This window comes from Telmatherina bonti (genome assembly GCF_933228915.1).
Source record: "Telmatherina bonti genome assembly, chromosome: 7".
In the NCBI taxonomy this organism is placed as follows: Eukaryota; Metazoa; Chordata; class Actinopteri; order Atheriniformes; family Telmatherinidae; genus Telmatherina; species Telmatherina bonti.
Genome location: NC_136625.1, coordinates 755,107 through 770,595, shown reverse-complemented (window position 1 = coordinate 770,595; position 15,489 = coordinate 755,107). Strand labels below are relative to the sequence as shown.

The following is a 15,489-nucleotide window of genomic DNA, read 5'->3' as shown; positions in this document are numbered from 1 at the left end:
TGAGAAAAGATGACAACATGCTAACATGCTGACAACATGCTGAGAAAAGATAACATGCTAACAACATGCTGACAACATGCTGAGAATAGATGACAACAAGCTGAGAAAATATGACTACATACTAACAACATACTGACAACATGCTGAGAAAAGCTGACAACATACTAACAACATACTGACAACATGCTGAGAAAAGCTGACAACATACTAACAACATACTGACAACATGCTGAGAAAAGCTGACAACATACTGACAACAGGCTGAGAAAATATGACAACATACTAACAACATACTGACAATATGCTAACAACATGCGGTCAACATGCTAAGAAAAGCTGACAACATGCGGTCAACATGCTAAGAAAAGCTGACAACATGCTAGCAACATACTGAGAAAAGCTGACAACTTCCAACATACTGATAAAAGCTGACAACATGCTAGCAACATACTGAGAAAAGCTGACAACTTCCAACATACTGATAAAAGCTGACAACATACTAATAACATGCTGAGAAAAGCTGACAACATGCTGAGAGAAGCTGACAACATACTTCCAACATGCTGAGAAAAGATAACATGCTGACAACATTCTAAGAAAAGATGACACCATGCTAACAACATGCTGAGAAAAGATGACAACATGCTAACAACATGCTAACAATATGCTGAGAAAAGATGACAACATGCTAACATGCTGAGAAAAGCTAACAACATACAGACAACATGCTGAGAAAAGATGACAACATACTGACAACATGCTGAGAAAAGATGACAACATACTGACAACATGCTGAGAAAAGATGACAACATGCTAACAACATCCTGAGAAAAGATGACAACATGCTAACAACATACTGACAACATGCTGAGAAAAGATGACAACATATTGAGAAAAGCTGACAACATACTGACAACATGCTGAGAAAAGATGACAACATGCTAACAACATACTGACAACATGCTGAGAAAAGATGACAACATGCTAACAACATACTGACAACATATTGAGAAAAGCTGACAACATGCTGAGAAAAGATGACAACATACTGAGAAAAGCTGACAACATACTAACAACATGCTGACAACATGCTGAGAAAAGATGACAACATGCTAACATGCTGAGAAAAGATAACATGCTAACAACATACTGACAACATGCTGAGAATAGATGACAACATGCTGAGAAAATATGACAACATACTAACAACATACTGACAACATGCTGAGAAAAGCTGACAACATACTAACAACATACTGACAACATGCTGAGAAAAGCTGACAACATACTGACAACATGCTGAGAAAAGCTGACAACATACTAACAACATACTGACAACAGGCTGAGAAAATATGACAACATACTAACAGCATACTGACAATATGCTGAGAAAAGCTCACAACATACTAACAACATGCGGTCAACATGCTAAGAAAAGCTGACAACATGCGGTCAACATGCTAAGAAAAGCTGACAACATGCTAGCAACATACTGAGAAAAGCTGACAACTTCCAACATACTGAGAAAAGCTGACAACATGCTGAGAGAAGCTGACAACATACTTTCAACATGCTGAGAAAAGATGACACCATGCTAACAACATGCTGAGAAAAGATGACAACATGCTAACAATATGCTGAGAAAAGATGACAACATGCTAAAAACATACTGACAAAATGCTGAGAAAAAGCTGATAACATATTGACAACATACTGAAAACATACTGAGAAAAGCTGACAAAAGTACTAACAACATACTGACAACATGCTGAGAAAATGCTGAAAACATACTAACATGCTAACATATTGACAAATGCTAACATAGTGACAACATGCTAACAACATATTGACAAAATGCTAACATACTGACAACATGCTCACAACATATTGACAACATGCTACGAAAACGCTGAGAGCATGCTAACATCATGCTAAAAACATGCTTACGTCATGCTGACAACATGCTAAAAACATACCAACTACATGCTAACAACATGCGAACAACATGTTGAGAAAACGCTGACAACATGCTAACATGGTCAGAAAAAGCTGACAACAAACTTGACAAAATGTAACAACAATGTGACAACATGCTAACAACATGGTGAGAAAAAGCTGACAACGTGCTGACAACAAACTGACAAAATGTAACAACAATGTGACAACATGCTAACAACATGGTGAGAAAAAGCTGACAACGTGCTGACAACAAACTGACAAAATGTAACAACAATGTGACAACATGCTAACAACATGGTGAGAAAACGCTGACATGCTAACAATGTGGTGAGAAAAAGCTGACAACGTGCTGACAACAAACTGACAAAATGTAACAACAATGTGACAACATGCTAACAACATGGTGAGAAAACGCTGACATGCTAACAATGTGGTGAGAAAAAGCTGACAACGTGCTGACAACAAACTGACAAAATGTAACAACAATGTGACAACATGCTAACAACATGGTGAGAAAACGCTGACATGCTAACAATGTGGTGAGAAAAAGCTGACAACGTGCTGACAACAAACTGACAAAATGTAACAACAATGTGACAACATGCTAACAACATGGTGAGAAAACGCTGACAACATGCTAACAACATGGTGAGAAAACGCTGACATGCTAACAATGTGGTGAGAAAAAGCTGACAACGTGCTGACAACAAACTGACAAAATGTAACAACAATGTGACAACATGCTAACAACATGGTGAGAAAACGCTGACATGCTAACAATGTGGTGAGAAAAAGCTGACAACGTGCTGACAACAAACTGACAAAATGTAACAACAATGTGACAACATGCTAACAACATGGTGAGAAAACGCTGACATGCTAACAATGTGGTGAGAAAAAGCTGACAACGTGCTGACAACAAACTGACAAAATGTAACAACAATGTGACAACATGCTAACAACATGGTGAGAAAACGCTGACAACATGCTAACAACATGGTGAGAAAACGCTGACATGCTAACAATGTGGTGAGAAAAAGCTGACAACGTGCTGACAACAAACTGACAAAATGTAACAACATACTGACACCATGCTGAGTAAAAGCTGACAACATACTAACAAAATGCTAACAACATGGTGAGAAAAAGCTGACAACATGCTCACAACATATTGACAGCATGCTGAGAAAACGCTGCGTACATGCTAAAAACATGCTGACGACATGCTCACAACATGCTGAAAACATGCTGACAACATGCTAAAGACATTCTAAAAACTTGTTGACTACATGCTGAGGACACTGAATCACATGATCTGATTATATGGTCAGGGTTCGAGGAGCGGGTACAGCGGCCATCAACATGTGTTTGGTGGCATGCGGATGCATCGAGGCTTATTATGAGATCGGGATCCATGTCTGGGACGTGGCAGCTGGGTCGCTGATTGTCTTGGAGGCGGGAGGAGTTCTGATGGACATTGATGGTAACTATAATAAGACGCCTGGACGACGTAGACCAGACGGAGGCGGACGGTAACTATAATAAGACGCTATATAATAACCAGAATGGCAACCTAACAGACGTCTTCCATGTCTTTCTGAGTCCAGGAGGAGACGTGGACCTGATGTCGAGGAGGATTGTTGCCGCCAACAACAGGAAGATTGCAGAGAGCATCATTAATGAAATTTCAGCCTTCAGTCCAACCAGAGACGATGCCCCGCCCCCAGACAACTGATTTATTTAAGTTTAATCTGTTTTTATTTCCAAAGTTAAAATTTGAAGGTTAATAAAGTTTTAAATCAAACAAAACTGTTCGATGCCACTTGATGGAGTCTATTCGTTAGGTTGAGATCCATCTCTGTCCACCTGAGACCAGCCCAGATTCTGCTCCCCAGACTAAAACCAGGACATCACGTTGAGGACGACTCGGGGACCAGATCAGAGGATGTGCCGTGGAAGAGGATCTGGGGAGGAACTGAATTATCTGCCTCCTGACCAGCAGAGCAATCATGTGAAACTAGGTGGCGCTGATGCTGGTGTTGTGGCGAAGCCTTCTAATACGAGCCTGGACAAAATTTCAGATGATTCTACTCCAGAAAGCAAAGATGGTGAACTTAAAGAGGCGAAACAGCGACGGCCATCTTTCATTTGGATCCACAGCTGATGCAACGCGACCGACTGGTGGTGTGTAGTGAAAAGCTAGCTAGCATGGTCCCAAGCAGCTTCAACACGTGTTCAACACAACAGCCTTCACTTCTAAACTCAAGCTGCAGACTTTATGTGATGGCCCGCGTGAACAGACGGGGAAACATAATGGTTGTGTGAGGTAAATCAGAAAGGTCAAATAAGAGCCCTTAAAGCTAGCGGCTAAATCAAAGTCCGAACGTCCCCCATGTAGAGCTACTTTATGTGGGACACGAACCTTGCTATTTTTGCCTTGTTGCAGCTCACAAGTATGTCACCATGGCAACCAACATGTCGTTCCAAATCCATGCGAAAATATTTTACTTTCTTATTCTCTATTTTATTATTTGTTGTATATTTAGTCAACAGATATAAAATGAATTATTGTTTTTTTCCCTTTGAGCTCCTGCTGCAATGCATTGTGGTCTATATTGGCCCATCTTCTAACCAACGGTGCTCACTGATGCATTGTGGGTGATTTTGACGTTTGGACTTTCAAACACCCCTTGAAAATGACATGAGCACCATATGGGACACAATGTAGCGCAGTCTTTTTCAACCACTGCGCCGCGGTACACCAGTTTCACCTGATTGGTCTAAAAAGCAGCTGTGTTTCTCCAAAGAGGCCCAGGTGAAAGATAATGAAATGACGACTTCTTGTGTTTATCCTATATCTATTAAAGACACTTTGACAAGGTGACTTTATATTAATAATATGGGCTTTTTAAAAAATGACGCATCAACGATCACGTCACGCAGCGCATCCACGATCACTTCACATGTCGCACAACGCATCCACGATCACGTCATGCAAAGCATCCACGATCACGTCACATGTCGCACAACGCATCCACGATCACGTCATGCAAAGCATCAACGATCACGTCACAAGTCGCACAACGCATCCACGATCACGTCATGCAAAGCATCAACGATCACGTCACAAGTCGCACAACGCATCCACGATCACGTCATGCAAAGCATCAACGATCACGTCACATGTCGCACAACGCATCCACGATCACGTCATGCAAAGCATCAATGATCACGTCACAAGTCGCACAACGCATCCACGATCACGTCATGCAAAGCATCAACGATCACGTCACAAGTCGCACAACGCATCCACGATCACTTCACATGTCGCACAACGCATCCACGATCACGTCATGCAAAGCATCAACGATCACGTCACATGTCGCACAACGCATCCACGATCACGTCATGCAAAGCATCAACGATCACGTCACATGTCGCACAACGCATCCACGATCACGTCATGCAAAGCATCAACGATCACGTCACATGTCGCACAACGCATCCACGATCACGTCATGCAAAGCATCAACGATCACGTCACATGTCGCACAACGCATCCACGATCACGTCATGCAAAGCATCAACGATCACGTCACACGTCGCACAACGCATCAACGATCACGTCACATGTCGCACAACGCATCAACGATCACGTCACACGTAATGCAACGCATCCACGATCACGTCACATGTCGCACAACGCATCCACGATCACGTCACATGTCGCACAACGCATCCACGATCACGTCACACGTCACGCAACGCATCCACGATCACGTCACGTCGCACAACGCATCCACGATCACGTCACACGTCACGCAACGCATCCACGATCACGTCACACAGCGCATTGACGATCATGTCACGCAACGCATCCACAATCACGTCACATGTTGCACAATGCATCGATGATCACGTCACACAACGCATTGACGATCATGTCACGCAACGCATCCACAATCACGTCACATGTTGCACAACGCATCGATGATCACGTCACGCAACGCATTGACGATCACATCGCGCAACGCATCAACGATCACGTCACGTCACACAACGCATCCACGATCACGTCACATGTCGCACAACGCATCAACGATCACGTCGCGCAACGCATCAACGATCACGTCACATCACGCAACGCATCCATGATCACGTCACGTCGCACAACGCATCAACGATCACATCACGCAACGCATCGACGATGACATCACGCAACGCATCGACGATGACGTCACGCAACGCTTCGACGATCACGTCACGCAACGCATCCACGATCACGTCACGCAAAGCATCAACGATCACGTCACGGAACGCATCAACGATCACGTCACATGTCGCACAACGCATCAACGATCACGTCACATGTCGCAAAACGCATCAACGATCACGTCACGGAACGCATCAACGATCACGTCACATGTCGCACAACGCATCAACGATCACGTCACATGTCGCACAACGCATCAACGATCACGTCACATGTCGCAAAACGCATCAACGATCACGTCACGGAACGCATCAACGATCACGTCACATGTCGCACAACGCATCAACGATCACGTCACGGAACGCATCAACGATCACGTCACATGTCGCACAACGCATCAACGATCACGTCACATGTCGCACAACGCATCAACGATCACGTCACATGTCGCAAAACGCATCAACGATCACGTCACGGAACGCATCAACGATCACGTCACATGTCGCACAACGCATCAACGATCACGTCACGGAACGCATCAACGATCACGTCACATGTCGCACAACGCATCAACGATCACGTCACATGTCGCACAACGCATCAACGATCACGTCACGCAACGCATCCACGATCACGTCACATGTCGCACAACGCATCCACGATCACGTCACATGTCGCACAACGCATCAACGATCACGTCACACGTCGCGCAACGCATCGACGATCACGTCACACGTCATGCAACGCATCAACGATCACGTCACGCAACGCATCAACGATCACGTCACACGTCACGCAACGCATCGACGATCACGTCACATGTTGCACAACGCATCGACGATGACGTCACGCAGCGCATCGACGATCACGTCACGCAACACATCCACGATCACGTCACATGTCGCACAACGCATCCACGATCACGTCACACAACGCATCCACGATCACGTCACATGTCGCACAACGCATCCACGATCACGTCATGCAACGCATCAACGATCACGTCACACGTCACGCAGCGCATCGACGATCACGTCACGCAACGCATCGACGATCACGTCGCGGAACGCATCAACGATCACGTAACGTCACACAACGCATCCGCGATCACGTCACATGTCGCACAACGCATCAACGATCACGTCACACGTCACGCAACGCATCGACGATCACGTCACACAGCGCATTGACGATCATGTCACGCAACGCATCCACAATCACGTCACATGTTGCACAATGCATCGATGATCACGTCACACAACGCATTGACGATCATGTCACGCAACGCATCCACAATCACGTCACATGTTGCACAACGCATTGATGATCACGTCACGCAACGCATTGACGATCACGTCGCGCAACGCATCAACGATCACGTCACGTCACACAACGCATCCACGATCACGTCACATGTCGCACAACGCATCAACGATCACGTCACACGTCACGCAACGCATCAACGATCACGTCACGCAACGCATCCACGATCACGTCACACGTCACGCAACGCATCGACGATCACGTGACATGTTGCACTACGCATCGATGATCACGTCACACAACGCATTGACGATCATGTCACGCAACGCATCCACAATCACGTCACATGTCGCGCAACGCATCAACAATCACGTCACACGTCACGCAGCGCATCCACGATCACGTCACATGTCGCACATCGCATCCACGATCACGTCACTTGTCGCACAACGCATCAACGATCACGTCACACGTCACGCAACGCATCCACGATCACGTCACATGTTGCACAACGCATCGATGATCACGACACGCAACGCATTGACGATCATGTCACGCAACGCATCAACGATCACGTCACATGTCGCACAACGCATCCACGATCACGTCACACAACGCATCCACGATCACGTCACGCAACGCATCCACGATCACGTCACATGTCGCACAACGCATCCACGATCACGTCATGCAACGCATCAACGATCACGTCACACGTCACGCAGCGCATCGACGATCACTTCACGCAACGCATTGACGATCACGTCGCGGAACGCATCAACGATCAAGTAACGTCACACAACGCATCCACGATCACGTCACACGTCACGCAACGCATCCACAATCACGTCACATGTTGCACAACGCATCCACGATCACGTCACATGTCGCACAACGCATCAACGATCACGTCACACCTCACGCAACGCATCGACGATCACGTCACATGTTGCACAACGCATCGATGATCACGTCACACAACGCATTGACGATCATGTCACGCAACGCATCCACAATCACGTCACATGTTGCACAACGCATCGATGATCACGTCACGCAACGCATCGACGATCACGTCACATGTTGCACAACGCATCGATGATCACGTCACACAACGCATTGACGATCATGTCACGCAACGCATCCACAATCACGTCACATGTTGCACAACGCATCCACGATCACGTCACATGTCGCACAACGCATCAACGATCACGTCACACCTCACGCAACGCATCGACGATCACGTCACATGTTGCACAACGCATCGATGATCACGTCACACAACGCATTGACGATCATGTCACGCAACGCATCCACAATCACGTCACATGTTGCACAACGCATCGATGATCACGTCACGCAACGCATTGACGATCACGTCGCGCAACGCATCAACGATCACGTCACGTCACACAACGCATCCACGATCACGTCACATGTCGCACAACGCATCAACGATCACGTCACACGTCACGCAACGCATCAACGATCACGTCACGCAACGCATCCACGATCACGTCACACGTCACGCAACGCATCGATGATCACGTCACATGTTGCACTACGCATCGATGATCACGTCACACAACGCATTGACGATCATGTCACGCAACGCATGCACAATCACATCACATGTTGCACAACGCATCGATGATCACGTCACGCAACGCATTGACGATCACGTGGCGCAACGCATCAACGATCACGTCACGTCACGCAACGCATCCATGATCACGTCACGTCGCACAACGCATCAACGATCACATCACGCAACGCATCGATGATGACATCACGCAACGCATCGACGATGACGTCACGCAACGCTTCGACGATCACGTCACGCAACGCAACGCATCGACGATCACGTCACGCAAAGCATCAACGATCACGTCACGGAACGCATCAACGATCACGTCACATGTCGCACAACGCATCAACGATCACGTCACGCAACGCATCCACGATCACGTCACATGTCGCACAACGCATCCACGATCACGTCATGCAACGCATCAATGATCACGTCACACGTCACGCAGCGCGTCGACGATCACGTCACACAACGCATTGACGATCATGTCACGCAACGCATCAACGATCACGTCACATCACGCAACGCATCCATGATCACGTCACGTCGCACAACGCATCAACGATCACGTCACACGTCACGCAACGCATCCACGATCACGTCACATGTTGCACAACGCATCGATGATCACGTCACACAACGCATTGACGATCATGTCACGCAACGCATCCACAATCACGTCACATGTTGCACAACGCATCGATGATCACGTCACGCAACGCATTGATGATCACATCACGCAACGTATCGACGATCACGTTACGCAACGCTTTGACAATCACGTCACGCAACGCATCGACGATCGCCTCAACTGTCACGCAACGCATCGATGATCACGTCACACAACGTATCGACGATCACGTTACGCAACGCTTTGACGATCACGTCACGCAACGCATCGACGATCGCCTCAACTGTCACGAAACGCATCGATGATCACGTCACGCAACGCATCGATGATCACGTCACGCAACGCATTGATGATCACATCACGCAACGTATCGACGATCACGTTACGCAACGCTTTGACGATCACGTCACGCAACGCATCGACGATCGCCTCAACTGTCACGCAACGCATCGATGATCACGTCACGCAACGTATCGACGATCACGTTACGCAACGCTTTGCCGTTCACGTCACGCAACGCATCGACGATCGCCTCAACTGTCACGAAACGCATCGATGATCACGTCACGCAACGCATCGATGATCACGTCACGCAACGCATCGACGAACACATCAGGCAACGCATCCACGATCACGTCACGCAACGCATCAACGATTACGTCACCCAACGCATACACAATCACGTCGCGCAACGCGTCAATGATCACGTCGCACAACGCATCAACGATCACATCACGCAACGCATCGATGGTTACGTCACGCAACGCATCGATGATCACGTCACGTCGCACAACGCATCAACGATCACGTCACACGTCACGCAACGCATCCACGATCACGTCACATGTCGCACAACGCATCAACGATCACGTCACACGTCACGCAGCGCATCAACGATCACGTCACATGTCGCACAACGCATCCACGATCACGTCTTACAACGCATCAAATATCACGTCACACGTCACGCAACGCATCAACAATCACGTCACACGTCACGCAACGCATCAACGATCACGTCACATGTCGCACAACGCATCAACGATCACATTACACGTCACGCAGCGCATCCAAGATCACGTCACATGTCGCACAACGCATCCACGATCACGTCATGCAACGCATCAACAATCACGTCACACGTCACGCAACGCATCCACGATCACGTCATGCAACGCATCAACAATCACGTCACACGTCACGCAACGCATCCACGATCACGTCACATGTCGCACAACGCATCCACGATCATGTCACATGTTGCACAACGCATCGACGATGACGTCACGCAGCGCATTGACGATCACGTCACGCAACGCATCCACGATCACGTCACATGTTGCACAACGCATCCACGATCACGTCACATGTCGCACAACGCATCAACGATCACGTCACACGTCACGCAACGCATCCACGATCACGTCACATGTTGCACAACGCATCAACGATCACGTCACACGTCACGCAACGCATCAACGATCACGTCACGCAGCGCATTGACGATCACGTCATGCAACGCCTCCACGATTACGTCACATGTCGCACAACGCATCAACGATCACGTTACACGTCGCACAACGCATCCACGATCACGTCATGCAACGCATCAACAATCACGTCACATGTCGCACAACGCATCCACGATCACGTTATGCAACGCATCAACAATCACGTCACATGTCCCGCAACGCATCCACGATCACGTCACATGTCGCACAACGCATCCACGATCACGTCACATGTCGCACAACGCATCCACGATCACGTCACATGTCGCACAACGCATCCACGATCACGTCATGCAACGCATCAACAATCACGTCACACGTCACGCAACGCATCCACGATCACGTCACATGTCGCACAACACATCAACGATCACGTCACACGTCACGCAGCGCATCAACGATCACGTCACGCAACGCATCGACGATCACGTCACATGTCGCACAAAGCATCAACGATCACGTCACGCAGCGCATCCACAATCACGTCACGTCGCACAACGCATCCACGATCACGTCACGCAACGCATCCACGATCACGTCACATGTTGCACAACGCATCGATGATCACGTCACACAACGCATTGACGATCATGTCATGCAACGCATCCACAATCACGTCACATGTTGCACAACGCATCGATGATCACGTCACGCAACGCATCGACGATCACGTCACATCACGCAACGCATCCATGATCACGTCACGTCGCACAACGCATCAACGATCACATCACGCAACGCATCGACGATGACATCACGCAACGCATCGACGATGACGTCACGCAAAGCATCAACGATCACGTCACGCAACGCATCCATGATCACGTCACGTCGCACAACGCATCAACGATCACATCACGCAACGCATCGACGATGACATCACGCAACGCATCGACGATGACGTCACGCAACGCTTCGACGATCACGTCACGCAACGTATGAACGATCACGTCACGCATTGCAACGCATCCACGATCACGTCACGCAAAGCATCAACAATCACGTCACGGAACGCATCAACGATCACGTCACATGTCGCACAACGCATCAACGATCACGTCACATGTCGCACAACGCATCAACGATCACCTCACGCAATGCATCGATGGTTACGTCACGCAACACATCGATGATCACGTCACGCAACACATCAACGATCACGTCACGCAAAGCATCAACGATCACGTCACGCAATGCATCGATGGTTACGTCATGCAACGCATCGATGATCACGTCACGCAACACATCAACGATCACGTCACGCAAAGCATCAACGATCACGTCACGCAAAGCATCAACGATCACGTCACATGTCGCACAACGCATCAACGATCACGTCACATGTCGCACAACACATCAACGATCACGTCACGCAATGCATCAACGATCATGTCATGTCGCACAACGCATCAACGATCACGTAACATGTTGTGCAACGCATCAACGATGACGTCACGCAACGCATCAACGGTAAAATCGCACGTCACGCAACGCATCGACGATAACGTCACGCAACGCATCAATGGTAAAATCGCACGTCACGCAACGCATTGACGATGACGTCACGTGGTGCAATGCATCGACGATCACGTAAGGCAACACATCGATGATCACGTCGCACATCACGCAACGCATCGAAGATCACGTCACGCAACGCATTGACGATCACGTCACGCAACGCATCCACGATCACGTCACATGTTGCACAACGCATCCACGATCACGTCACATGTCGCACAACGCATCAACGATCACGTCACACGTCACGCAACGCATCCACGATCACGTCACATGTTGCACAACGCATCAACGATCACGTCACACGTCACGCAACGCATCCAGGATCACGTCACGCAGCGCATTGACGATCACGTCATGCAACGCATCCACGATCACGTCACATGTCGCACAACGCATCAACGATCACGTCACACGTCACGCAACGCATCCACGATCACGTCACATGTCGCACAACGCATCAACGATCACGTCACACGTCACACAACGCATCCACAATCACGTCACATGTCGCACAACGCATCAACGATCACGTCACACGTCACGCAACGCATCCACGATCACGTCACATGTCGCACAACGCATCCACGATCACGTCATGCAACGCATCAACAATCACGTCACATGTCCCGCAACGCATCCACGATCACGTCACATGTCGCACAACGCATCCACGATCACGTCATGCAACGCATCAACAATCACGTCACATGGCGCACAACGCATCAACGATCACGTCACATGTCGCACAACACATCAACGATCACGTCACGCAAAGCATCAACGATCACGTCACATGTCGCACAACGCATCAACGATCACGTCACATGTCGCACAACACATCAACGATCACGTCACGCAACGCATCAACGATCACGTAACATGTTGTGCAACGCATCAACGATGACGTCACGCAACGCATCAACGGTAAAATCGCACATCACGCAACGCATCGACGATAACGTCACGCAACGCATCAACGGTAAAATCGCACGTCACGCAACGCATTGACGATCACGTCACATGTGGTGCAATGCATCGACGATCACGTCACACAACGCATCGATGATCACGTCACGCAATGCATTGATGATCACATCACGCAACATATCGACGATCACGTTACGCAACGCTTTGACAATCACGTCACACAACGCATCGACGATCGCCTCAACTGTCACGCAACACATCGATGATCACGTCACGCAACGTATCGACGATCACATTACGCAACGCTTTGACGATCACGTCACGCAACACATCGACGATCGCCTCAACTGTCACGAAACGCATCGATGATCACGTCACGCAACGTATCGACGATCACGTTACGCAACGCTTTGTCGATCACGTCACGCAACGCATCGACGATCGCCTCAACTGTCACGAAACACATCGATGATCACGTCACGCAACACATCGATGATCACGTCACGCAACGCATCGATGATCACGTCACGCAACGCATCGATGATCACGTCACGCAACGCATTGATGATCACATCACGCAACGTATCGACGATCACGTTACGCAACGCTTTGACGATCACGTCACGCAACGCATCGACGATCGCCTCAACTGTCACGAAACGCATCGATGATCACGTCACGCAACGCATCGATGATCACGTCACGCAACGCATCGATGATCACGTCACGCAACGCATCGACGAACACGTCACCCAACGCATACACAATCACGTCGCGCAACGCCTCAATGATCACGTCGCACAACGCATCAACGATCACGTCACGCAACGCATCGATGGTTACGTCACGCAACGCATCGATGATCACGTCACACGTCACGCAACGCATCCACGATCACGTCACATGTCGCACAACGCATCAACGATCACGTCACACGTCACGCAACGCATCAACGATCACGTCACATGTCGCACAACGCATCAACGATCACGTCACATGTCACGCAACGCATCCAAGATCACGTCACATGTCGCACAACGCATCCACGATCACGTCATGCAACGCATCAACAATCACGTCACACGTCACGCAACGCATCCACGATCACGTCACATGTCGCACAACGCATCCACGATCACGTCACATGTCGCACAACGCATCGACGATGACGTCACGCAGCGCATTGACGATCACGTCACGCAACGCATCCACGATCACGTTACGCAACGCTTTGACGATCACGTCACGCAACGCATCGACGATCGCCTCAACTGTCACGAAACACATCGATGATCACGTCACGCAACGCATCGATGATCACGTCACGCAACACATTGATGATCACATCACGCAACGTATCGACGATCACGTTACGCAACGCTTTGACGATCACGTCACACAACGCATCGACGATCGCCTCAACTGTCACGAAACGCATCGATGATCACGTCACGCAACGTATCGACGATCACGTTACGCAACGCTTTGACGATCACGTTACGCAACGCTTTGACGATCACGTCACGCAACGCATCGACGATCGCCTCAACTTTCACGAAACGCATCGATGATCACGTCACGCAACGCATCGATGATCACGTCACGCAACGCATCGATGATCACATCATGCAACGTATCGACGATCACGTTACGCAACGCTTTGACGATCACGTCACGCAACGCATCGACGATCGCCTCAACTGTCACGCAACGCATCGAAGATCACGTCACGCAATGCATTGACGATCACGTCACATGTGGTGCAACGCATCGACGATCACGTCACACAACGCATCGATGATCGCCTCAACTGTCACGCAACGCATCGATGATCACATCACGCAACGTATCGACGATCACGTTACGCAAC

At 48.8% G+C, this 15,489-nt stretch overlaps 1 protein-coding gene across 2 annotated transcripts in view; it reads left to right on the top strand.

Annotated features, from left to right (window-relative positions):
- LOC306758001 (inositol monophosphatase 1-like) overlaps window positions 1–3,762 on the top strand; it is a 51,536-nt gene extending 47,774 nt beyond the window's left edge. Inside the window, exons 8-9 of one of the 2 annotated variants that reach the window (XM_079243209.1) lie at window positions 3,291–3,442; window positions 3,567–3,762. In XM_079243209.1, the coding sequence (XP_079099335.1) occupies window positions 3,291–3,442; window positions 3,567–3,694 (280 nt within the window). In that variant the 3' untranslated portion in view covers window positions 3,695–3,762. Of the gene's footprint in view, window positions 1–3,290; window positions 3,492–3,566 lie in introns of both variants that reach the window. The other variant, XM_079243210.1, reaches the window with a different exon arrangement.
- The last annotated feature ends 11,727 nt before the right edge of the window (window positions 3,763–15,489 follow it).